Source organism: Myotis nattereri (genome assembly GCF_964212035.1).
Source record: "Myotis nattereri genome assembly, chromosome: 8".
Lineage (NCBI taxonomy): Eukaryota > Metazoa > Chordata > Mammalia > Chiroptera > Vespertilionidae > Myotis > Myotis nattereri.
The window spans coordinates 8,044,185-8,070,480 of record NC_138083.1 but is presented as its reverse complement, the minus strand read 5'-3'; the positions used below and the strand labels follow the sequence as shown (position 1 = coordinate 8,070,480).

General features: G+C 46.8%; 2 protein-coding genes across 3 annotated transcripts; one reads left to right on the top strand and one right to left on the bottom strand.

The window, feature by feature from the left end:
- The first annotated feature begins 639 nt into the window (after nt 1–639).
- Nucleotides 640–12,880, top strand: FAM210B (family with sequence similarity 210 member B). Of its 2 annotated transcripts, XM_081097846.1 has the most exons (4): nt 711–924; nt 6,821–6,993; nt 7,199–7,366; nt 12,729–12,880. In XM_081097846.1, exons 1-4 carry the CDS (start codon nt 739–741, stop codon nt 12,808–12,810), a joined length of 609 nt encoding a protein of 202 aa, XP_080953972.1. In that variant the 5' UTR covers nt 711–738; the 3' UTR covers nt 12,811–12,880. The 2 variants fall into 2 exon arrangements, with proteins under 2 accessions (XP_080953973.1, XP_080953972.1); XM_081097847.1 differs by lacking the exon at nt 12,729–12,880 and having other exon boundaries at nt 640–924; nt 7,199–7,475.
- Nucleotides 11,215–26,219, bottom strand: AURKA (aurora kinase A). Its single transcript, XM_081097845.1, has 9 exons — nt 26,137–26,219; nt 22,958–23,004; nt 21,871–22,150; nt 20,434–20,488; nt 18,701–18,892; nt 17,495–17,633; nt 14,947–15,095; nt 12,219–12,393; nt 11,215–12,074 (listed from the first exon to the last, which is right to left on the bottom strand). The coding sequence occupies exons 2-9, from the start codon at nt 22,997–22,999 to the stop codon at nt 11,889–11,891; spliced, it is 1,218 nt and encodes a 405-aa protein (XP_080953971.1). The 5' UTR covers nt 23,000–23,004; nt 26,137–26,219; the 3' UTR covers nt 11,215–11,888.
- Between the last annotated feature and the right edge of the window lie 77 nt (nt 26,220–26,296).

Genomic DNA, 26,296 nt, shown 5'->3' with positions numbered 1-26,296 from the left:
ACGGGAGAGAAAAATTGCTAATTATCTCGCTAGAAAAGCAATGTGTTATGATTAAACCCAGCCAGGTGTGACCTTGCTTTCCTCCCGTTTGTATTTGTAAACTTTATGTGAACTTTTATCCAGCCAGTATCAGAAATGGCTAATGAACCGCTTTGCAGTTTGTTTTTTTCTTGGAAATACTTTGTAGTATTGCAGATAAAAGGTCTTGCTGTACTTTCAGTCAGCACTGCAAGCTGTGAGGCTCTTAGGGGAGGGACACAGCTGGCAGTCAGCTGGCCAGCTTAATAAAGGCTCTTAAAATTTAAATTCTGAGTCGGTGGTCTATCTCGCTGAGCTAACCCATAACAGTGGCCGCTGTTCCCCGAAGATGGCCACAACGTTTCCCATCACGCCTGGGCCCTGCCACTTCCCGCCACTCCCCTCTCTCGGAGCCGGGCTGGCCTGTGACCCGGGGGTAGCCAGTCCACTGGTCGCCGGCAGAATTCCGCGGCCCAGGCAGAAAAGGCGCAGGTCTGCAGCCCCGCCCACCCGGCCGATTCCCAGCTCCGGCCCCGCCCACCCCGCCCGGTTTCCAGCCCCGGCCCCGCCCATCCCGGGCGACTTCTGGGCTCCGACGGGGCGGGGTCGGTGGGCGGGGCCAATGAGGGCGCGCGCGTTCCGGCCCCGCCCACGCCGCTTGGGGCGCCGGCTCGCTTTCCTTCCGATCGGCCCCGCGACCCCAGCGCCTCGCCGCGCGCCATGGCCCGCCTGCTGGTGCTGCTGGGCCCCGCGGGCAGAATTAGCGCCCGGGGCGGGCCTCGCGCCTCCTGGCTCCTGGGCGCCCCGGCCCCTTGCGCCCCGCCGCCCCTGTTCCTGCCGCTGCTCCGACCGGGGCCAGACGCCCGACTGCTGTGCGCGGCCCGCGGGGACTGCGGCGGCCACCAGGTAAGCCTCTCCACCCACCCCGACTCCGGCGCCCTGATCCCGGGTCCACTTCCGCCAGAGGAGAGCTTTGCCCGCGAAGTTGCCCGAGACCAAGCACCTCCAGGGCCCCGGACCCCACATTTCTGCCCACCGAGGCGGCGATCCTCCCAGCTGACGGCTGAGAAACCGACCGGCAAGTTTAGCGATCTGCCCGGGTCGGCGTCTCCAGCGGAGGGGGCCCGGGTTCCCAAAGGGCCGGCCGCCGGGCAAAGTGTAGGGGAGGCCTTCGCGTGGGGTAAGTTGGCCCTGAGTCGCTCCCTTTTGAAGTCACGGTAGGGCCTCCTCACTGGGAGTTGTTAGAGACCAGCTAACCTTGTCTAACCAAAAGTGCAGACTTCAGGCGAGACTCCCGCAAGAGCTGGTGTTATTTCATTGCGGTTGCCTTCTCGGTATAGTTAGTGGAAACCGGTTCCATTCAGAATGGTAGTAAAGGCATGTGTATATATATATATATTATATATAAAAAGAACTGTGTTTCCTTTAAGTGTGTCTCCTTAAAGAAAAACAGTCTAATGGAGAGAGGGGACTAGCAAGTGTTGGGACATGCAGAACCCGGCCTCCTGCCCCACCAGGGTCTCAAGCTTGGCACCCGGCGGTCCCTTTGCCTGGGTACCATCAGGACCAGCTCCCACCAGTGGTGTGACCTCACCCCAAGGCTGAAGACCTCTGGGCCTGCGGCCTCACCTTTCAGGGGGCTAATAATAGCACCACCCAACCAGAGTTTAAGGGACAAGTCTGTGAGCTGATGCAGGCATAGCATGGTGCTAACCTAGTTAGCACTTGCTGAACAAATGTTCGGTGGGCATTGGACCCATGTCCTCACCATGCCTCCTGCACAGATGGAGAAACTTCCTTCCCTGCCTTCTCCCCCATCAGACAGATCTTGTCTCTAAGTCCTGAGCCCAGTTTGGGGGTCCTCGGGAGTCTGGCACCCTCCACACACACCCAGCTGCTTCCTGTGATTCTTCATGGCTCAGCCCTTCCTCCAGGAAGCCTTCCCTGCCCACCAGTGATGCCCTGGATGCCTCCATTGGCCCCCTTAAGCCCCTGGGTGTGGATCTTTTCTGCACTCATCATCTGGAATGCTCTTCTGACCTGCTTGTCTGTCCCAGCAGCCACATCAACCTGTCCCCAGTCCAGGTCCTGGCACTGATGTGTATGCACGTATGTATGTGTGTGTGTGTGTGTGTGTGTGTGAGAGAGAGAGAGAGAGAGAGAGAGAGAGATGTGTGTGTACAGCAAGCATGTCAAACTCAAAGGCTAACACGGGCCAAATAAACATGGTTTAAGTTTATGTGGGCTGCAAAAAAATTAACAAAAGCTTCAATAGAAACATAGGTTTATTTCGATAGAGACATGCTGAATACAAAGGGCTAAAATAAATGAGTAATCGTTAATATAAAATAATAGAACATTTTAATAAAAATTAATATTTTTTCTTGAACATTAACTTATCAGACACTGAATAACTGCACAAATTAATAAGCGTCATGCAAATAAACCTATTTTTCTTGTTCTCCAAAAGCAAACTATTTCCTGTTGTGCACACCAAACAAGTTAGTCCAAAACTAATGAATGGCCATCGGCTGCTAAAATATTCACTGCTGGTATTAGTGGAGAGAAGTGGTGTGCCTGCGCATAAGGCGTGTAAGGGAAATGAATGCAACACGATGATAGTCATCCGTCATTAGTGAACGTTGTAGTTCGTTATTAATAATTATGTATAACAGGATATTATAAAAATTAAGTTACAAAATTTTTATTAAAACGTTTCTTACATACTGTTATATTGCCTGGGCCGCAAAAACATTTGTTGTGGGCCGCATGCAGCCCGCGGGCCGCGAGTTTGACATGCTTGGTGTACAGTGACGGTGTAGTCCCAGATTCCCTGTATTCCTGTCTCTGTGGCCTCCAAGTTCTGTGGCCTTGATCAAATTCTCTCACTTCTGTGTCTCAGTTTTTTCATCTGTAAAATGGGATATTAATTCATATTTCATAGAGCGTGAGTGGGAAACAAGGTAATGTCCCTGGCATACTTTCTACCTTTCTGCTCTCCTCGCTGGTGTTTCTCCACAACACTTGTCTCATTTAGCCTTGCTAGTTTCCTTTTCTGCTTATTGTCCCTCCCCTCCAACTAGACCTGAGGCTCCCAGAGGATGAGGTTTTGTCTGCTTTGTTCATTACTGTACCTTCCACACTCGGAGCAGTGCCTCGCACGGAGCCGGCACTCGTGAGTAAGTGAGGAGCATAGACAGGCAAAGGCCTTAGAAACAGACTCAGGTTTGATCCCAGCTTTCACAGGTAATCCCTGTGTGATCCTCGGAAAGTTACTCAACCTCGCTGAGCTTCCAGGATCCCCTTCTGTTAAGTGGGGGTGACAGTAGTGCCTAACTCACAGGGTTGTGGAGAGGATTATATGAATTAATATTTTCAAAGTACTCAGAACCGGTACAGGCTAAACACAATATAATGTTTAGTAGTAATATTATTTATCAAATGAGTGAAAACAGGTGTCACCCCAAATAATGTGAACAACTTGTGAGCAAGATCTTTGGTTCATTCTTCAAACCTTCCTGCTCCTTCTAATACAGACTTTTGTACTTTTATGAATAGTGGAGGGGCATCACACACACACTCACACAAGTATATGAAAGCACTATGTCTAAGTATAGGGATATTTCAGTGTATGCATCCCAGGCAGTGCCTAATGTGTAAGGTGATATTTCACTAAGAAATGAATGTCTGAAAAGTCTCCATTCCTTACAAGTCACCTCTTCAGAACTTCCTTTAGCTTTAGTCTCCTCCAGAGTAGGAAGAAAAATGCATGGCTCACAGTGCTTAAAGATTTTTCCTCCTACCCAGATAGAAGGAAGAAAATTGTCCAGGTCAGATTCTAACTCAGAAAAGTTAAAAACCATCCCTTGTGTCTGGACATTGTCCCACTCCCTTGCAGCAGATGCTGGTTATTTTGTAGCTGGAAGCCAGACTGCCTTGTTATGTCTCTTTTTGGGCCAAAGGCCTTTTGCCAAAATAGAGGTGGTTAAAAGGGGGGGGGCGGTGCTCCACAGAGACAGCTGCGCTCGGTCCAGTGCGTGGACAGATGGGCATCAGTGGGCTTGGTCGGGGATCCCAGCCGACACCAGCCTCAGTCAGAATGTCGGTTGCCACTTGGAAGTGCGGTTGTGGGTGGTTCGTACTATCAGGACCCAACACCTAGCAGCTCTCCCATCTGCAGTGTGATAATGAGGGGAGCAGCCATTCGGCGGGTGGGCGGCAGTGCGAGGAAAGGGGGCCAACCAAAAGGAGGAGACTGATCACAGCTTTCCTCTCCCCCGCCCCCCCACACACACGCGGGGGGGGGGGGGGGGCCTTGAAGGTCCCGGAAGTGTCCTCCTTTAGGAATATTCCACTCTTAGGACAAGATGGGGAGCTTAGAGGCCGTGTGGCTGGGTGGTGACCAGCACTGTAACCAGTCCAGGCACTGCCAGCCAGCTCATCGCCCCCCGCCCTGTGTCCTGCCTGTCAAAGCTGGAGCGACAGGGTGGCCACATGACAGGGTTTGGGGGATTGTTATGAAATGACGCCTTTCAAGCGCCAAGCCCAACGCCGGACTCAATAGGACACCGGTGGTTTTCAAACCTTTCCAAAAACGCTCTGCTTACCACCTGTCAGAATTCAATCTGAGACTCCGTCGCCCCTCACTGGCCCTCCCCCTTTGTAAAGTGTTCCTTTTAAGTCTGAAAAAAACATGCAAGTCAAACAAAAAGGCAGTGAGAAGTACTGTTCGTCCCCACTCCCACCCCCATGACCTCAACACAATTCCCAGAGAAGCAAATAGCATTTAGTGAAACAGAGTTCATCCAAGGCCCACGCTTCTGGGTTTTGGGGGCTGTGTTTTTTCAGCTCCAACTGCAGTTTGGGACAAAGAGGGTGCTCTTCCCATCGGGGGTAAAGACGAGACTCTTTTAACTTATAAATCGGAGTTTTGTACAGGGGGGAAGAGGGGCAAAAATGAGTAGCTGTTGTGTGTGATTAAAACTCAGGGAAGACTCTGGGCAAACAGACCAGCAGCGTCTGGGCCCCTGGGGCCCCCGCGGAGGTCCAAGCTGCTCCTGAGCAGGCTGGGCAGGGCTGGGACGTGCCCTCTCTCCGGCCGGCACACCTGGTTGAATGTGGGGGCCTCTGCCATGTGCACTGCTGCCCTGCACTGTTTCATTTTCACTCCAGGGGTCCTCCCCTACCTCTTGGGGATTCTGGGCTGTCACACTCGTCCCTTTGAAGTGCAGCTCTAAAAATACAGGGAGGAAGGCGTCCCGGCCTCTGCCAGGCCGTACCTACAGCCGACCCAGATACTACCTGCCGAGAAGAGCTCTGACGTCTGTCCAGGGCTAAAGAAATCTTCTGATAAAAAAGGCAAGCTCCATATTGGGCGTTTTCGTCTTTGTTGTCTAATCCAACGCTTTTGGCTTTTTTGTTTCTTCCAAACATTGCAGACCCCGTAGTTCTCCGTAGATGTTAGCAGACACCACGCGCAGTGAACTGTGTCTGTGCCAATCCCAGCCAGTGTGTATGGCCCGGAACTGGCCCTTCCTTTATCTGCGGGGATCGCAGGGTAAATCTGGATTCTGGACGTAAATGTGCCATCGCTTTGCTCTTGATTTTTGGGCCCCACGTGCTTGTTTCATAGCGATTAGCGTGGTTGTCGAGTGCTCAGGCTGTGCGCTCGGGCCACCTGAGTTCCAGTTGTGTGGCTTCGGGCTGGTTCCTCTGCCTGAGCCGGTTCCTCGGCCCGAGCTGGTTCCTCGGCCTGAGCTGGTGTTGCTCCTCTGGAAAGTAGAAAGAGCAACAGTATCTACTTCCAGGTTTTGGGAAGATGAAAGCAGACTGCAGATGGACAGAATCATGCGAGCGCTACCTGGCCCAGAGAACGTGCTCAATATAGTGCAGTGATGGCGAACCTATGACACGCGTGTCAGAGGTGACACGTGAACTCATTTTTTTGGTTGATTTTTCTTTGTTAAATGGCATTTAAATATATAAAATAAATATCAAAAATATAAGTCTTTGTTTTACTGTGGTTGCAAATATCAAAAAATTTCTATATGTGACACGGCACCAGAGTTAGGGTTTTTCAAAATGCTGACACGCCGAGCTCAAAAGGTTCGCCATCACTGATCTAGTGTCATCATTGCCCCCAGGTCTGAGCCCTAAGGCGTTAGTGCCTCTTGCGGATGGAACCACAGACCGAGGGCTTAAAACAACACACATTTACTACTGTACTGTTCTGGGCTCAGCAACCTAAACTGGGTCTCACAGAGGTAAAGTCAAGGTGCCGGCTGGGCTGGTTGCTCCTGGGGGCTGCGGGGGAAAGCCCACTTCCTGTCCAGAGGCGCTGGCAGTCCTCCCTCTGTCCTGTCCTCAAGCCAGCAGGGAGCACCTTCCAGCCTCAGGCCCTGCTGCTGTCCTCACACCTGCCCTCTGGCCCTCCTGCCTCCCTCACAGGGACTCTTAAGATCACACGGGTCCCACTCAGAGAGTCCAGGTTGACCTGCCCATCTAAATCCTGAACCTAATCACACCTGCAAGATCCTCTTGTAAGGTGACAGTCTCAGCTTCTGGGGACTAGGATTTGGACATCTTTGGGGCCATCATTCTGCCCATCCTACTAGTTCCCAGCCTTTCACTGAATTAGTGGCTAAGTGGGCATTAATTAGCCTCCGCTCCCCAGGTAAGACAGAGGGTAGCTGGGCTCCCACTGTGGAAGGACCAGTGGAGCACTGTGTGATGTGGAGGCTGGTGACCACCCGACATCCCTGCTCCTGACCTGGAGGCTCCCCCTTCTCTGATTTGTGCACAGAACCCCAGCAAAACCACCACCACAGTCAGCGACCTCAGCAAAACAGAGGAGAAAAAGCAAAGCAAGTCACAGCAGCTGAAGAAGGTTTTCCAGGAATACGGAGCCGTCGGCGTGTCGGTGCACATTGGAATCTCACTGGTCTCCCTGGGCATGTTTTACATGGTTGTTTCCAGGTGAGATTGCTGACAGTCACAAATGTTTGTTTTCTACTGTCACGGGAGGTTTTTGGGGAATAATTACTTTCTGTCCAAGACTTTTTATTCATCTAGCTACTGTCATCACATTTTTTTAAATAATGTAAATCTCAGAGCCAAATCGTTGTCTCAATGTAACCGCTTGCTCTAATAATCGTTTTGTTTTTGCCTCTTTGCCCTCCAGTGGTGTGGACATGTCGGCCATCCTGCTTAAACTCGGATTTAAGGAGTCATTGGTCCAGTCAAAAATGGCCGCGGGCACAAGCACGTTCGTGGTGGCCTACGCCATCCACAAGCTGTTTGCACCCGTCAGAATCAGCATCACCTTGGTTTCCGTGCCCTTGCTTGTCAGGTATTTTCGGAAAGTGGGATTTTTTAAACCTCCCCCTGCAAACCCTTGATGAACTCTTCAACTATGGGCCTGGAGACCCCTTTCTGTTAAATTACACAATTTGGATTGATTTTAGGGTTGTAGGGGTTTGTTTGTTTTGGGGGGCAGGGGCTACTTTCTATGTTCTCATGGATAAGTTTTACTTTTGCCAGCAAAATTCGAGTGTTTAAGTAATTGTAATTTGTCTTGCTTTATCAATTTTGTTAGGACTACTCACCATAGGGCTTATATGCATTATCTAAAATGTCAGCAAAACATCACAAGTGAGTCGTCATCGTCAACTGTTAGCTTACTAGCTTACTTTAGAACTGTTCCTCTGAAAGATGGCCCTAGGGGTCCATCTTTGTTCACATTCTTAAAGAGCAACAATTCATTAAGCTAATTTTAAAATTCCCTTTCCTGCAGTATTTGTGGTCAGGCTGCCTGCGGTTTAATATGCAATATTCTGCAGAACAGCTGCCAGTGCTGCCATTAATGAAGCAGAATTGAAGACTTAACAGTATGTAATAATTAGCATCAACACCTTTACATTCGTTACACTTGTCTGGGGGAAAGGAAAACAAGTATTTCTGGTGTTTCCTTAGTCCCCAAATCCCGTCAAATCCAGACAAGCCGGGGCCTAGCTCAGGTTGTTTTTCTCAGATTTCATGAGAGTAGGTCAGGGTCATTTGTCTCTGTCCAGCGGTAATGGCGTCCTGTGGCTCCTGCAGCCCAGGTCCTCAGAGGATGTGGACATCTGAGACAGTCCTGGCCTAACCCTGTATCTCAAACTCCAAACATTCCAGAGCTGTCAGTGTTTACATTCTGTTGCTGCTTCTATTTTTCAACTATGTTAAAATTATGTACAGTAACAGAAAGATTTTGAATATCGCTCTAAAAAGGGTAGTAGCACTTGCTATACAGGGAAGACAACTATGAAATACAGGAGGCGGGGAGGGAAGGAATGTCTCCATTGCCCGCCCTGGAGGAGCCGGCCTGTGGGACTCAGCATCAGTCCACACTGAGCTCTGGCTCCACACTCTGGGAACCGCAGTCTAACTAGTTCTGCCCTGGTCAAGGGAGTTAGTTGTTTCTTTCTGGCTCCCCTTTTTGCCCCGCATCTCCCAGTTTGTTTCATTACACTTGGGACAATCAGAAAACTAAAGGTACTATATAACCTGACAGTCCTGATTTTATGATCTGGCTGTTGACAGTTCCCTAGTAATCCATGTCAATCACTTCAGTTTTATAAATGTCATTATGGGACGAATTCCCCATTTATAAGATCTCTAGAGTGGATCATTTTGTTGTATTCCTTTCAAAGCAACTAGCTCAGTGCCAAAAGGTTTTACCAGTTTCAGGTTGAAACTGTTTTTCTGGGACATCCACACAGCGGATCGAGATGCCCGATACTGGTTCGAGGTCACTCTTCATGTGGATCAGACCAGCATTTTCTTTTCTTTTTAATATGTTTTTATTGATTTTAGAGAAAAGGATAGAAACATCAGTGAGAGAGAAACATGATTGGCTGTCTTCTGCACGCCCCCACCGGGGATTGAGCCCACAACCCAGGTATGTCCTGACAGGGAATCAAACCCATGACCTTCTGGTTCATGGGTTGATGCTCCACCATTGAGGCACACTGGCCTGGGAGACCAGCATTTTGATCTCATCTGTCTTTATTTAAACCATTGGCTTCGGGCTTCTAACCCCTTTCTATATCAAACAGATCCCTCGTCATGCCTATGCAAAAAAAAAAAAAAAAAAAACCTGACTGACTCCTACAGATTTAAGGGCTTAAATTTTAAACTTTGATTCTGTTTGGAGTAATGGGAGTGGACTGAAAGGGCAAGCAATAAAACTAATTATCACATCAAATAGCCATAGAGTCTCTTCTAAGCCCTGACTCCACTCCTCTCCCATGGCCAGTGGTCAGAACAGAACAGCAGAACCGAGAGGGTGAGGAAATTAAAGGATCATTATGTCAGCTTACCAGCAAGATCTACAACTGGCTTGTATTTTCACTGTTTTTATGCAACTAGAAATAAAACAGATGATCTATTTTTAACATGTAAAGCCATTGTTCACCTCTCATTTTTTTATCTAACAAAATGAGCAGCTTAAGTGCCGTGAAACAAACCTCTCTGTAGTTTATGAAACTTTGATTGCTCTTCTGGTGAGCAATAATTGATGCTGATTATGAAGCAGCACTGTGTGACTATAATGGCTATATTCTTGCTGTGTGCGATTCTGGTTGGGGAAACGGCAGAAGTTTAGCTACTGTAACAGGTAAAGTTAGTCACGTCATATTAACTATAGCTGGCGTGAAGGTACATGAAGTATTACTACTTTGGAAAGTGGGTTCAGCTCAAAGCTCATTGGACACTGCAGTTGTGTTTTAAAGTTGCCATGACTTCTTCATCAACATTGATATGGAAGTGGGTGTTGGCCACTTTCTTATATTTAGGACATTTTTGATATTTAGTCTCTTGCACTGAAAGTTGGCCATGAGAGCATATTTGTCTACTAATTCTCAGTAAGTTCAACACTTCCACCTTTTCCTTCGTCCTTGTCAAGTTGACCATCTTTGGTTGATGAGCAGATGACGTTGGCAGCTAGAAACAGATATGTAACTCTGCATGTTAGGCACATAGAACATGAGACCAAAAATGGGACAGACCTGCTTCTTGTGGCACCTGCTCATTTCCAGGTGAAGTCACCCCCATACTCCAGACCCATGTTCGTGTATTTGTTCCAAGCTTACACATATGCTGTAACTCCGGTGTAATAGAAAAATAAGCCCCCGAGGTGCGCCATGGAGCAGGGGACCGGGGAGCACAGAAAGAAGCCTCCAGCTGTGTGGAAGGGGCTTCCACTTTTATAAGCCACGGTGAACAGTGGTCAAGCCCAGATCCCTGTTTGGGGAAGAATGAGAGATTCTGGTTAAGGGAACATTCCTTCACCAGAGAATCAAGACAGAGACCACACTTGGAAAGTCAGCTTGCAAAGAACCAGCTCACCCCGTGTATGGGCTCTTTGCCATCCTGCTGACACCAGGTCAGAGCCCCAAGGTGGGCAGGCGGGGATGTGGATGCCCATGACTCCTCCCCCTGTCTCCTGACCACCTGCAGCACTGGCTCAGAGCCCTCCTCCGCTCAGTCCCTGTACCAGCCCGGGAGCACCCACTTCTGCTCAGTGACTGTCAGTCGAGTCCCCAGGACGAGGACCACCCACTGAGGAGTCCAGCTCCATGAGCTGGGCTGTCACCGAGCACTGCACTGCATGTCCACTGCCTAGAAAAGGAACTAACGCTTCATGGGCACACGGCACAGTTGAAGGATGGAGGGCGCACCATCTGCCACGCGGTCACAGCCATAGCTCCCCACTCCCGTGCCATGTTTCCTGCCATCCTCCTTCAGCAGCAGGACTTCTCGCCACACCAGCCTCCAACCTTTAAATCCTCCATGTCCTTCAAGTCTCAGATGCCACCTGCTGGGCACCTCTCCCAACTCCTAATTACCCCATCACAATCTGCCCCCTCCTGCCCCCCGCCCATAGTCAGTGGCCATTCTCCCAAGCTGTGTCCCCCACCACTGCAAGTGAGAGAATGGAGGTGTTCACATGCCAGCCTGGCTCCAGAACCTCAGCCTTGACACCACAGCCCTGCACAGGCCTCTCTGCCTCCCCGGCCTCCTCCCCTGCCCCTCCCCCCCCACCCCCCCCCAGTCCCAAGCCAAGCCCAGCACTGCTCAAAGGGTACACTGTGAGCTCCTGGAAAACACTGTAATTTCCAGGTTATACACGAGAACTTGAAAAAGAGTAACCATTTTGTATGTCTTAATGTATTTATAAAAACAATATATAAACCATGAAAAAACATTTTTTAAAAGTACTTAACATTTAGAACTGGCTGAGACACTTCTCAGCTGTGTTTCAAGCAAGTCCCATGATGGAGGAAGAGCCTATGGTCCTGTTTCATAGAGTATCAGGCAGGATGAGTGGTTGAGGAGGACTAGCCAACCGGCCCAACAGGGGAGACAGAGCATCCAGAAGGGACAAAGTCTATGCACATCTCTTTATTTTAACATTTAAAAGAATCACATATTCATTCTGACAACTTTACCAGGTGTGGCCACCCAGGAGGTTACACACCACGCAGGTACCTGGGAGGTTATTGCACAGCTCCTGAACTGATCGGGTCAGGACGAAGGGGCCACTCTGCCCACAGCCAACTTGGAGTTCACCTTCCACAAGGACCCTCAGTCCACACGGGCTGCAGGGGGGCGGCACTCGCACCTTGCCTCAGGAGGATAAAACCAGTGAAGTGAGCACGATTCTCGTGGCTACTTGCGCTTCCGTGTCACGTTTATTGAAGTGGAACCTTCTATACTTTTCCCCAGCGCTGCGGATTGCGAGCAGGCAGTCGGTAGTAGATTATGTCAGGAGTGTATTCTGACCACTGACACAGCAGCCCTGGCTCAGAGGCTCTCCCCCTGCAAGAGTCTTAAGATTGCTTGCTGGTTGATTCTTTGGATTTTTGGCTACTTGATGGTTTTGAGGAATTTGCCGTGATCCAGGGGTGTTCCAGTACTTCTTTCAGGGTCAGCCTTTGGTTGGGGTTATGCATCAACAGTCTTGAAATCAGGTCCCTGGCCCCCTCTCGTACAAAGTCAGGGAATGTGAATTCAACCTGGAGTAAAGTAAGTGACAGGCCATCACAAAACGTGGTTTAGAGAGAACAGTACAAACATTCCGACCGTAGCCTCAAGGGAAGGCTGAGAAGGACAGGAAGGGCTCTCACAGCGGTGCTGGGCCCCTTCCCGTTGTGTCTTACCCGAGATATTCTTTTGTAGGTCTCTTGGTATGTGCTTGCCTCAAAAGGAGGCTTCCCAACCAAAAATTCATAGCAAAGAACTCCGAGGCTCCAGAGATCCACCTTCTCATCGTGCATTCGGCCTTCGATCATCTCCGGGGGCAGGTAGTCCAGGGTGCCACAGAGGGTGGTTCTCCTGGAAGAGGGAGGTGCAGGTTGTCGCGCTTGTTTCCGTGATCACAGCAGCTGCTAAAATCATCAACAACTACCCTACCATTGACCGAGTGCTCTTCCTAGGCAGAGCCTGTGCTCTGAGACAGGTGCCGTTCTAAATCCCCACTTTTTTACAGGAAACAGCTTTAGAGAGCTGGATAAGATCACAAGGCTAACCTCCAAGCCACACCCCAAATCTGTCCAACTCCAGGAACTCCTTAAATGATGTAAAAATAAGAAATTTTAAGTATCACTGCTATATAAAGGCAGCCATACAAAGTTCTCTGTAAATACAATGTAGCATTTCTTACATCACAGATATGCTAAGAAGCTTAAGAGAGGTGACATTGATGACAAGAAACTAAACTGTCCCACTGTGACAGCACATGCTGCCTTCTGATACAGCACTGGTACAAGAGACACTAAAATTGGAGGGCGGCCTATGAAGTATTCTTGTTAAAAATATTCTCCAGGCCCTTTGGCCCAATTTCCAGCAAATACAGAGGATGAAAGACAAAACTAAGTGTCACCACATGCAGAAAAATCCATTTTAAGTTGTGGGGAAACTGGTCTAAATTTAAACGAAAGAGACACAATCAAATATAATGCATGGTTCTTGGTTAGATTCTGATTTAAAAGAACAGCTATAAAATTTCGTGGACAACTGGAGAAATCTGAACATGGACTAAATATTAGCTATTACCACGGTGATTAATTTTCTTTTTTTTTAATATATTTTTTTATTGATTTTTTACAGAGAGGAAAAGAGAGGGATAGAGAGTCAGAAACATCAATGAGAGAGAAACATCAATCAGCTGCCTCCTGCACACCCCCTACTGGGGATGTGCCCGCAACCAAGGTACATGCCCTTGACCGGAATCGAACCTGGGACCCCTCAGTCCGCAGGCCGACGCTCTATCCACTGAGCCAAACCGGTTAGGGCGGTTATTCATTTTCTTAAAGAGTGATGATGGTTGGGACCAGACAGGACAGCATCCTTATTTTTAGAAGATGCACACTGAAGTGCTCGAAGGACAAAGCATCATGCTATATGCAACTCATTTTTGAAGATTCACCAAAAAAAAGTCGACACAGCCCATATGGCAAAATGGTAACTATTGAATGTAGGCTCTGGGGAGTGAGGTGAGCGATCAACTATCAATTCAGCATCTCTGTATGTTTCAGTGAGTTTCCAAAGGCTGGAAAGAAGCTGGTGTGGCAGACAAACCTGGAGCAAAGACCGTGCTGATGTTTATTGCTTTACATTAATTATTCTTTGCCATAGAAAAGCTTGTGCTGGGTCACGCCTGGAGCCCAGCGAGCACACAAGTGTTCACTCAACTGAATGGTGACTGGAGACTAGGAGCCAGCTCCCTAGACAGTCAGCCCCTCTCGTCACCACTGCGTGCAGTAAACAGCACCCAGTGACCCGGAGCCACTACGGTTATTACTGTTCGGGAGGCAGGGCAAAGTGGCCAGCCTTTACACAGATGTCCTTTTCAGAAAAGAGTAAGTTCTCTTTCCTGCCCCAGTGCCACCTTGGACAGTTAAGGTGTAGTTTCAGCCCCGTGAGGCCACAAAGCCTACAATTCTTCACTGTTTGCCTCGGCAGGTGCCAACAGCGTCCAGTGGTGACAGGCAACCAGATTTTTAGAGCGGACCCGATGCACTGCTAGAAACAATTTACAAGTGGTGGGTAATAAAAACAAGCCCACCCCACCCCATGGCGCCTATTTAGGCTAGACAATTTCTTTTAAAAACTGGATTTTTTAAATTAAAAAAATAAAGTAAAACAGTTCTTTGAATTTTTTTAAGTAATCGGGCTATAGCTTTTTAAGCCCTACCTCAAAGTGGACAAACTTCAATCAGTAAATATATGCTTGTAAATGTTCTACTTCACAGGTGGTTTCAAAGGCTTATTTAAACCCAAATTAAATTTAAAAGAGTAGAGAACTTTGCTCTGGTTTGCAAAGTTCAGTTAAGATTTAAATTGTTTCCTTAGGTTGATCTCTCTGCTTTAATTTTAAGAGAAAACAAGAAAGGACTGTTCTGTTGATGACAGCAGACCAAAGAGCATCTTTAACCCCCCACCCTGAAAGTTCCCTTCAAACCCATTTGGTTGTTGGCATTCCCGCAGAATTGTGCCCTCAGATCCAGACCTTGGCAGGTGCTGCCCCGCCCCCAAGAACTTGTCGTAGTATGTCAGGCGTACTCCCCTCTACACATCCTGTACCTCTTCTGTCATAGACCTGTAGTATCTGTTTACTTACCTCTCCCATTCATTAGCCGTTAAGGACATAAACTGTCTTTAATCCCACGCCTAGGACACAACAAATAAATAGTCCAAGTGGTTGCAGAATTAAAATGTCCTGGGAGACACTATTTTACTATCGGGGCCTAAATTACTCCAAAGTATTATGTCAGTTACCTGTCCCAATTCAGCACAACACCTATGCTTAGGTACTTTACTCTCTAGCTCATGCGTGGCCACTGGGGCTTTTGCTAACCCCAACAAGTTCCTCCTCAAGTTACATACCTGGAGGATGGGGCATGTACAGACCACCCAAAATCTGCAATCTTAAGCTCTCCAGTTGATCCAAGGAGCAGATTCTCTGGCTTGATGTCTCTATGAATAACTCTCTTTGAGTGGCAGTATGACAGGGCATTTGTCAATTCTGTGATATACTATCAAAAAAAGTATTAAAATCGGAGTTTTAGATTTTATATAACAAGTTAATTTTAGACATGTTTTCTGAAAGAAAACCCAACATAGACTTTTAACATGTTTTGTAGATTTTAAAGCAAAAATTAGAACCAACTGATGACTCAAAAAAAAAAAGAAATCAATTGAACCAAATTGGTGTTCAGCATGAAGTACAAGTTATTCGGCGCAAGGTTATTTATTTGCTAACACAGCAGATGGGACATCGAAAGACAGGAAAAACAGTGATGGGCTATAACTACATCCCCACATGACAAATTATGGCCCAGCAATTAAGAGAATACTGAACAACCAGTACAAATGAGGGAGTCAGACATAAACAATTTTCCCAAAACACCAAAAAAAAAAAATCTCAAGTACAGTCTATTCTCATTTTTAAAACCAAGATCAATTTGCAACAAAATGATTTGTTTGAAGCTAAACATTTGCACTAAAAATATGGGGGGAGGGGAGCAAATAATCCTGAACAACAGACAGAAACTAGAAGCAGGTATAGTATTGGCATGTTAAATTCAGGATAAACTAATTCATTAATCAGCTTAAGAGTCCCCAAGCTGTCAGTCCTGTTAGTTACCACCTCAGCCAGAATGTGCTTTAACAGACAGATAAGAACTGTTATTAGTACTGATACTGAGAAAATGTATTTAGCTCCGGCTAAAGTTTGAGAAGCCTTTGTTTTCCAAAAGCTATTGCTAAACAGGACTGAACATTATTCCACACCAGAAAGATTTATTAAACAAATGGGCAAAAACCAAATGTCATTATCAGAAGATACTTTTCATTGTTTCAGCCAAAGCCCAAGCCAAAATTTACATGATAATAAATTGAAAGTAAAGACAGAAACTCTTCTACACATTAGAATTGCAGAGGGCAATGGGCTTTCCTTTCAGTAAGTGAAGGGATACCTGAGGTATGTCCATACAATGAAATACTATGCACCAATGAAAAGAAATGAGCTATGTCAACCCCTGAAAAGATACAGATGAAATCTTAAATGCACACACTAGTTGTTTCCCACAGGAGTAGCTGGCTAACCATTCTGATACCACCATCCATGTCCACAAGCACTGAATAATTAAACAGATGGAAGACGGTGGAATCCAGGTTTCCCAACACTGGAGTGGGAGGTTACAGAAAAGCAAGGAGGGTAGAATGATCCCCACGTAATGGACATGTACTTTGCTGAATACAGATACAGATGAAAATGTAGATGTACTAGTAGTCACATGTATACGCAGATTAGTTTACACATGCTTCCTTGTCTCTGTCAGCTGAAGTAATGACACCAGTAGCATGAGCACACCCAGCACCCAGATCTTGGTTTCTAGTAACACATTCCAATAAAAGGAACTAGGGCTCCTGGGAGAAACGGTAATTCTGGGCCTGGGATAGGAAATATGCAAGATGAGGCTAGAGCATCTTGTAGTGTCAGAAAGCTTAAAATAAAAATAAAATAAAAAACACTGCACTCCACAATGATGAGGGATGTCAAAAACACAGGAACCATGTGAAAGAGCTCCCAGTGGACAAAGCTGGAACAACAAAATAGTATTGGATTGTAACTCAAAGTATAAACAACTGATGAGTCCATACTAACAAGTGACTCAGTGAATACATAAGGAGAATTCAAAATAATTTTTGTAGATGCCTGCCCCACGGGAGGTGGAACATGACCCCGCTGCTTAAGTGTGGCTGTGCATAGAGCCTTCCTGTGAAGGAGCACAGCATGGAAAGGGAGAAATGTGACAAACACGCCCTCAGCCAGGTGATTAAGGCCAACACCACTGTGATGAGTCGCTGTGTACCTTTGATATGGAATGAGAACACGTTTACCTCCATGATCTTCTCAAGCACCCACTGACCTAGTCTAACCATAAGAAAAACTGAGGATATCTGAACAAGTATGAACTTCAGTTAACAGTGATGTATCAATATTTCTTCAATTAAAAAAAATTTAAAAATATATTTCTTTATGATGATGAATGTACCATAATAATGTAAGATATTAATAGGAGAAATTAAGTGTGTTATTACTAATACAGAAAACAGATCTGTACTATCTTCTTAATTATTCTGTAAATCTAAAACTATTCTAAAATAGCTCATTTAAAAACAAAAAGGCCACTATTTATATACATTTCCACAGAAAAACAGCTTTGAAAACAAACCAGCCACAACATTCTATCTGGTACCTGATTTTAACTGTATATATGGTACAATAATTGATTTTTCCACTTCAAATATTCAATCCTATTAAACTATCAGTGCATTCAATAGATCCACTCTACTGTAATGGAAGGCACATGGCCATGCAGGACAGGCAGGGCACATGGAACTGGCTGGACAGTAAACAAGCACTTACAGTAGCAGTTCTCTGCTCATCAAACCTGGACAGTTTCTGAAGTTCTCTATAGACAGTTCCAAGAGGTGCGTATTCCAAAATTAGGTACACTCTGGTGGCATCATGGAAATAACCATATAGCCTGAGAATGTTTGGATGCCTGCAACAAAAGGTGAACACTCAACACCTGGTTTTAAAGCACATACAAGACATGTGCTCAATACCAAACTTTTTTAAAAAATATATTTTACTGATTTTTTACAGAGAGGAAGGGAGAGGGATAGAGAGCCAGAAACATCAATGAGAGAGAAACATCGATCAGCTGCCTCCTGAACACCCCCCCACTGGGGATGTGCCCGCAACCAAGGTACATGCCCTTGACTGGAATCGAACCTGGGACCCTTTAGTCCGCAGGCCGACGCTCTATCCACTGAGTCAAACCGGTCAGGGCCAAACAAACTCTTGGTGTAAAATCAGTGGTAAAAGCTGGTTCTGGTCACAGGACCCCCCCTCCTCACACTCCAACTTGGGAATCTGAAACTATAGACTTCACTCTAAGAAAAATACACATATCCATATATCCGTTTACATGCCTTTCAAGGGGTTCGTGGACCTCAGGTTTACCCAAGACTATTATTTCCTTCCTTTAAGCTGTCTTTATTCTTAGGGGGGAAAAACTTGGCTAACGGTCAATTCTCTGTTAATTAAAAGAAAGAGACGCGACATTCCCACAGTAACTGGATACCGAATGCTACAACAGCTATAAAAGCGGTCTTCAAGAGTGACAAACGTGTGCAGCTGAGAGTAAAGTACAGCCCATCAGAGCCATCAGTCCTTCTCAACCCCAGCCAGGTGTTGCAAAGTAGGGATGCAGGCATGATACAGATTTTTAAGTATTACCAACTGATTCAAGTTTGAAAAAAAACACTGGGGGGGAAAAAAAAAGCCTCTGGCCAAAGTCAAGCCTGCAAACTCTGCTCACAATTCCGAGTAAGAGGTATCATTCCCCATATTACCCACCCAAAAAAATCATTCCGTTAACATAAACCTCCAAGACATTTTTCAGGCCCACAGCACATAAGTCTACAAAAATCTTCGGAAAATGACATATTCCATCACCCTCTGCAGGACAATGAGGCAGGCAGGCCTCCTAAGAAGCAGTTCACAGCCATTTATCTTCACTTGGAGTTCTGTGCACCACTCTTTGGGAGATCCCTGAAAACTCACCTAAGGTGGGACTGTATCTCTACTTCTCTTCTTATCTGATGCTCCACGCCTGCTTTCTCCAGCTGGGCTTTGAATAAGACTTTCAGAGCCAGGATAAACTTGCTCTGTTTTTCCCTCGCCAGGTACACATTTCCAAACTTTCCTTTACCCAGAGGGCGACCAATTTCAAAATCTTCCAAGGTCCATTGCCTTCTAGGAAGAAATGTGATCATTTTAAAATATCAAGAAAACAAATCTCTTCTAACAATTAATGAGTAGTAGACACACCCCATATATAATTTTATAGTTATTTTTCAGAATGTACCATCTGCCAGAACCAAGACAATACCATGATTAATGAGGCACCACAGACATTAAGTCCCTCACACCCCCACCTGCCTGCCACAGGCTGTGAGTCATTGACAAGGAATAATGTAGACATTAGTGCTGAAACACTCAATGGCATTTCAGAAGGCATACAGACCTCTGAACAACACTGAGACCATAAGAGGGATTAGGTTACAGAAATGGCCAGGGAAGAATGCCTCCACACCATCTTGGGCTGCTTGCAAACTAACCACAGCCTCCTCTCAACCCCCTGGGACATGCTAACACTCTCAGGGGTGGAGAACCACTCTGGTAAAGCAAGAGGGATGGATCCCACAGGGCATTTAGGGGGGAACCATTAGATTCTCAGAAAGTCTCCGCTAGGCAGCTAAAGCAAAAAAGTGTGTGTTCATTCCTGCTCCTACCACGTTCTAGAATCTGGAACCAGTGGTTCTCAACCTGTGGGTCGCGACTCTTTTGGGATCAAAGGGCGTGCTTGTCACATTTCTCCCTTTCCATGCTGTGCTCCTTCACAGGAAGGCTCTATGCACAGCCACACTTAAGCAGCGGGGTCATGTTCCACCTCCTGTGGGGCAGGCATCTACGAAAATTATTTTGAATTCTCTTTATGTATTCACTGAGTCACTTGTTAGTATGGACTCGTCAGTTTTTTATACTTTGAGTTACAATCCAATACTATTTTATTTTGTTGCTCAAATTGTTCCAGCTTTGTCCACTGGGAGCTCTTTCACATGGTTCTGATGGTCTTAGACGACCCCTGTGAAAAGGTCGTTCGATCCCAAAGGAGTCGCGACCCACAGGTTGAGAACCACTGGTCTAATCTGTTTTTGTGATTAATCACTATACTTTAATTATGTTCAATTTGTAACAATGAAATTGGGGGTCACCACAACATGAGGAACTGTATTAAAGGGTCACGGCATTAGGAAGGTTGAGAACCGCTGATCTAGACAGTTCAAAGATTGACAGCAGGCTTTTAGAAACTATCTGGGAAAGATACCATAGCCATACTTTGTTATAAGGAACACAATAATTCTATGAACACTGTCAAAATACACAATCATATATATACAGTCTTACAACATGACCCCGTTTTTTAAACAAACTTATATATATATATATTACACAAACCATATGCAGTGGTTACTTCTGAGGGTAGAAAGAAACTATTTTACACATTTCTGTAACAAATTCACACAAGCTTTTTCTAAAGTTGAAAAACTTGAGTTTCTAAGTTAACATCCATCATTAAAATCCCTCCTCTTTTATAATTAGAAATATTTATATTTTCAAAGTTACAATATAAAGATCTCTTTATTTTTAGAGTTCCCAAAATTAAATTTGCAGTGAAATGGTGTTTTCTAATAGAATGATAGCACAAAACTTCGTAAATAAGTAAAGCTTACTTTTTTGATTCTTCGTTTTTCTGTTTTGAAGCCACTTCCTTTTCAGAATTCTTTCCTACACAGAATAATTTAAAAACCCGTTTTTAGGATAACTATACAGAATAAGTTAAATACCTGAGAACAGAAGTAAATCAAACAATGATCACCAAAATATTCATGATCTGGCCATTTTTAGTTTTCTTTATAGAAAAAGACTACCACAGCATAAGCCGACTGCCACCCTGTGAAGTTCACAGATTTCTAGAGTAAAGATGAGCAGACACGTATAGTTAGGCCTTCCGATAACGTGAAGGCTCCAGACTGAAGATTCCCCCCAAAGCCTGTTTCCAAATGAAGAGCTTCTAAGGCAGAACAGTCTTCCATTCATGACAAGCTCCCCCTGGTCGCCTTTCTCCCATGAGGTGGGACCGCCAACTGTCCACATGCTGCATACAAATAAGATCAACAATGTGCACCCAAACCTAAACCGCTACCTGCCTTTCACGCTACTCCTTGTCAGGGGAAACACAGAACTAGAAGCCACCAATTCAGCAAGATGTACGACAAACCAATGGCACAACGGGGCTCACGTCCCCATTTCACCAGCCAGAGGCTGTGGGACACTGCCTCTTGTCTTTCTTTGGCACTTGGAACTCTAGCAGCAGCACAGCATGGTCTGCTCAGATATTCGAATGCAGGGCCCAGCTGGTTTTTCCTTCCATGGTTCACCATCTCAGCTCATGCCATCAATATAACCAAGCTCTCCACGTCCAGTTTACTTAATGCTTCTGCGTCCCAGCTTCCTCCTCTGTAAAACTGGGTTAATGACTCTGACTACCTTCCTAGAGTGGTTACGAGGATTGAAAGACAAGGTGGATGGAGAAAGCACTCATCTCAGAGCTTACTGTGTGGGTACTCAAGAGATGGTAAATAGGAACCATTACTATCCATCCTGCCCCTACCCTCCCCCCCCAACCCCCAGTTCAGGCCTCCCTACCATCCTGCACCCCTGGGTGCAGCATTGCTACTCCAATGCATTCCACACCCCCAGATAAGCTATCTACAAGGCACGTCAGTCCCTCCTCTGCTCACAAACCTTTCAGCACCTTCCCAATGCACAGGGGGTGAAGCCCCACTGCTGAGCACCACCAACAGTGCCCACAGTGACCTTGGCCCAGCCTGCCTCAGCCCATCCACTTTCCCCCGATTTCCTCCATGCCATGAACTTGGAACTTGGCTCCTCAAATGTACCATGAGGGTAGGAACCAGGTCTTCCCACAGGCCTGGCCCACCAAGAACTGTTACTTCAACCTGACATCAAGTCTCCTCCCCAATCTCAATAGAAATTATATGAAGGCTATATCAAACAATATAAAATACAAGTCTATACACTTGTCTTTTTTTTTTAAGCTAACTAGAAAGCATGACTACACAATGAGTCTCAAAAAGCTGATTTACCAGGGGCTGGTGGCTGGGGCTGCTCACTCTTTTGCGTATTATTCAGTGGTCTGGACACAGGGCAAGGGCCACTGGTTGCCTGCAACTGCTTCTGCTTCAGATTCAGAACCGGTTTATGGCTGGAGACAGGCTTTTGTGCTTTTGAAGGAACTTGCTGGGAGGAATTCAAAGGACACAAGACCCGCTGAGCCTGGCCACTATTTGCAGGTAACGGATACTGAGAAGGAAATTGCTGAGTCACCAAAACACGTTTTGGACCATCACCAGATGGAATTGTAGTCTAGGTTAGGAAGGAAAAATAAAAGAAGCTTCAAGGTCTTCATAAACAAAAGCTGAATATCCTGAGAATTTGTTTCTGGTATAACAAAATAATGAGTGTCAGGGTAAGAGATGGAAGAAAAAAGCTATTTTAATCAGCACTTCTAAAGGACAAGGTTGGTATATGGCTGAAAGGAATACCTGAATGGCACTTCCTAATCCCTCCCCAGCCCCACCCTAAAACCGTACTCCCATAAACCAATGTTCATTAACTCAACTTCCATTTAAAGAGGAAGACAAACACTTCTAAGAATTCCGTGACTTGGGAATTATGATTTAGCAAAAAGCTGCAATACAGAAACTTTACTAGTATACCAAAATCCCATTTGCACTGAAATTTCTTTGACAATACATGTTTAGAAAAAAATGGGGGGCGGGGGGAATACATCTGACCAGAACCCGGCTCAAAGTGGAGCCCTAGGAAACATCCACTAACATCTGTTTTTACATTCCTCTGAATTTACACTCCCTGAACTGAGACCAGACCAAACTATGGCAAAGAAATTAATTTCTGGCCAGCAAGTACAGGTAAGCATTAGGCTTCTATTGTGTTCATTATGCTGCATACAATGGAAAATACAGACTTGAATAGGTAAGTATAAGACAAAATAGAACAAAACAGACACAGTGAGAGAGTCAACTCCTGAATGCTGAGAAAAGTGGTCTAAAGTTACAAATCCAAAGTGAAGGTGAGAAGAATTCCAGATAGAAGACCGATCCCCATTTGGGTTTTATAAACGTGACTGAGGTTACAGATTATTCAGTTTACCTTAACCAGCCCTGAAATGCCGTTTTCTTTAGATTTGTCCATGATGCCTGAAAAGAAAAAAGAACCTTTAATTTATACCTGTTCTGCTAGATTGGAGTCCTAGCCTCAACAACACACAGAATTTTACACTTTTTCTTTGTCCCAATGAAGCTGACAAGAGGGCACTGTTTTCTCATGTGACATAATGTTCAGGTGTGGGCCTTTCCCATAGACCAACCTCTCCCCTGGTACTGTGCACTGCGTCCCATCCCGTCCCAGCCAGTCTCCTCCCATCACCTCCCCACCCTCCCCTCCCCTTCTTGGTATGCAAACTTCACTCCTGAACTGACTCGCTCCTCTGCTCCATCATCTCCTCTCAAATGATCACGTTCATCAGTGTTCAAGCCTACTTCTACACCTGCTACCTTCATAAAAAAAACAATTCTCTTTACACTCTAACTGAACTCAAGGTATGACCACATCTCCGCCTCCTCTTTCAACAGCAAGTCTCTGGAACAGCTGTCCACACTGATCATCTCTGCTACCCACTACTTCTCTCATCCTCCTGGAGCCCACTCCCCTTCGCCCACCTCATAACTAGCCCCTACTGTCCAAATGCACAGGTCAGTTCTCCGCCTCCATCTTACCTGCGTTCTAGGCAGCATGACAAGCTCACTCATTCATTTTCCACTCCTTTCTTCCCTTAGCTTAGACGTAGGCCTACTAAGTCCCAGAATGTGGACCCTGACCACCTCTCTAACCATATCTCCTCTTGTCCATTGCACACCAGCCATACAGAGTTCCTTCCTTTCCTCAAGTCTCCTGCCACAGGGCCTTGGTACTTCCTGTTTCCTCCACCTATAAAGCTCTTCCCCCAAATAGAAGTGTAGCTTGTTCCTTCGTTTCATTCAGTCTCTGGCCAGATGTCCCCTTTCAGACCATCTTTCCTTCATAACCCTTACTTAACATCTTACTTGTACTTGTTTACTGACTGTCTCTCCAGACTCAGATATCCAGCTACCTACTCAGTATTGCCAAAAAAAGTAAGCTCTATGAGAACAAGGGCTTAGTTCCATTTTGTTCAAGGTCTCCCCCAGAACATGCCTGGCACACAGAATGTACACCAATGTTTGGGGAATATATTAACCCATTAACAAAGCAAATCAATCATAAAAATAGTTTACCCTGACCAGTTTGGCTCAGTGGATAGAGCCTGCGGACTGAAGGGTCCCAGGTTCAATTCCGGTCAAGGGCATGTACCTTGGTTGCGGGCACATCCCCAGGAGAGGGCATGCAGGAGGCAGCTGATCGATGTTTCTCTCTCATCAATGTTTCTAACTCTCCATCCCTCTCCCTTCCTCTCTGTAAAAAACTCAATAAAAATATTAAAAAAATAGCTTATAACATTTACTAAACTCATCGAGTAAGGCAGCGACCTATCAAGTAAGTAGAACATAAACAAGAAAGCAGAAACCTTTTCTGTATTTTTCATACCCAGTGCTCTCTGAATTCCAGCATCCAATCAGAAAGCACTCCCCTCCCCAAGCTCTCATAGCCATTCATCAATATGCAAATCACTCCACCTGGGAGATGGGCCACTAAGAGCCTAGAGCAGGGGTTCTCAACCTGTGGGTCGTGACCCCTTTGGGGGCTGAACGATCCTTTCACAGGGGTCGCCTAAGACCATCGGAAAACACATACATAATTACATATTGTTTTTGTGATTAATCACTATGCTTTAATTATGTTCAATTTGTAACAATGAAATTGGGGGTCACCACAACATGAGGAACTGTATTAAAGGGTCGCGGCATTAGGGAGGTTGAGAACCACTGGCCTAGAGACTTCACATCAAACATTGAGTTAGTAGAAACAATAGACAAGAGGTGAAAATATATGCTTGTCTATGCGAATGCCAATTCCTCACAGGCTCTGCTTTCTTCACTTTCCCTCACAATTACAAGCTGCACACTGAGATCACATGGGCCAAAGGACATAGAGTCAACAGTCTTCAACAAAGACTACAGACATTTGCTCCAATTTCACAAACTTTTCCTTCCCAGGAAGATGAATAACAAGCAGAACGGAGTGAGATTCTGATCCAGAAATTCTGGAGGAAGCTCAGGAAGACTGCTCTACAGCCAGGGCCAGGAGTCACGCGGCCAGATGACCTCCACAGACTCCTGCAGCTCAAGCAGGAAAAGGGTTGACCTAACAACACTGTGGGTCCAGGTGTCCCTTCTTCCATGGAACCTACCAATGCCATCGCACGAATGAAGAGTGGAGAGGAAATGAAATGGGTGCTGCCGAAGAGAGTGAAATTCAACCAAGGACATGGAAAGTCAAGCGCACAGCTACATCCACACCTGGTGGGGAGGGTTAGGACTAGAGACAGAAAGAGAGACTTCCAGGCCCAACCGCAGACCCAGCACATCAGATGCGGCATGTGAACCACGTCCCCAGATGACTGGCCAGCGCTGGTCCCACCCCTAGTTCTCAGGGAAACAGCAGGATCACCTGGAGAGCCTGATGGACGCAAACACCTGAGTCCGCCCAAGGGCTTCTGATTCATCAGGTGGGCGGGCCTCGTGCTGAAAGGACACCCCAGAACCCCACATGGGCAGGCTACGGTCTGAACGGCTCCAGCCCTCCCAGGGGGCCTCTCCGGGGCTGTCATTCATCCACACTCATCCACCTAGCGCAGCACCAGGGCCTTCCCTGGCTATCCCATCCCCCAGGAACCCACACGTTTCTTTCACTGTTGGAAGCTGTCTTGCTAGGTCGTCGTCTGACTCCTCGCCCCGACTAGAACATACGCTGCAAGACAGCAAAGCCCTCGGGTCAGCTCTCTCACCCAGGTGCCCACTGACCGGGACCATCCCATCAGAAAGCCCCCACCCCACCCCCAGCCCCCCATTCCGGGTGTTTAGGACACACCACGCGCAAGGACGCCTTAGTACCCGGTGGCGGCCGGGAAGGCGCTGGGAAAGCGGGGCTGGGGGAGACGGAGGACAGGGAGGGGGAGGGGAGGAGGACAGAGGACACGGGACCCAGGGACGCCTGCTCACCCCGACTCTTCCCTCGCCAGTCCCGCGGCCCCACCCCACCGCCCGGCTGCCCGCTCGAAGGCTACCCAGGCCTGCCGCCCTCGCCCTCCCGCCTCCCGGAGCTGCCCCCCGGCTGCCCCCCGGCCTGGACACCTGCTGGCTCCGGCTTCCGACCCACGGCCGCCGAGTCCTCCCGAGAGCCGAGCCGTTAGATGCAGAGAGTCATTTTAAATGGGAGTTAAACTCTCTGGTCCGAACGCCGATTGGCCTGGGCTAGAGAGGCGCTGCCTTCCCATTGGTTCACAGCCGCGCG

What these genes read in the sequence shown, in the direction of transcription:
- AURKA (XM_081097845.1), bottom strand. Translation starts at nt 22,999, where the DNA reads ATGGACAAATCTAAAGAAAACGGCATTTCAGGGCTGGTTAAG. An exon ending in GCATTTCAGGGCTGGTTAAG is followed by an intron (nt 22,151 to 22,957) that starts GTAAACTGAATA and finishes TTCCTAACCTAG; the next exon opens with ACTACAATTCCATCTGGTGA. An exon ending in AAAAACGAAGAATCAAAAAA is followed by an intron (nt 18,893 to 20,433) that starts GTAAGCTTTACT and finishes ATTTCTTCCTAG; the next exon opens with AAGGCAATGGACCTTGGAAG.
- FAM210B (XM_081097846.1), top strand. Translation starts at nt 739, where the DNA reads ATGGCCCGCCTGCTGGTGCTGCTGGGCCCCGCGGGCAGAATTAGCGCC. An exon ending in TTTTACATGGTTGTTTCCAG is followed by an intron (nt 6,994 to 7,198) that starts GTGAGATTGCTG and finishes TTTGCCCTCCAG; the next exon opens with TGGTGTGGACATGTCGGCCA. An exon ending in TCCGTGCCCTTGCTTGTCAG is followed by an intron (nt 7,367 to 12,728) that starts GTATTTTCGGAA and finishes CTTACATCACAG; the next exon opens with ATATGCTAAGAAGCTTAAGA.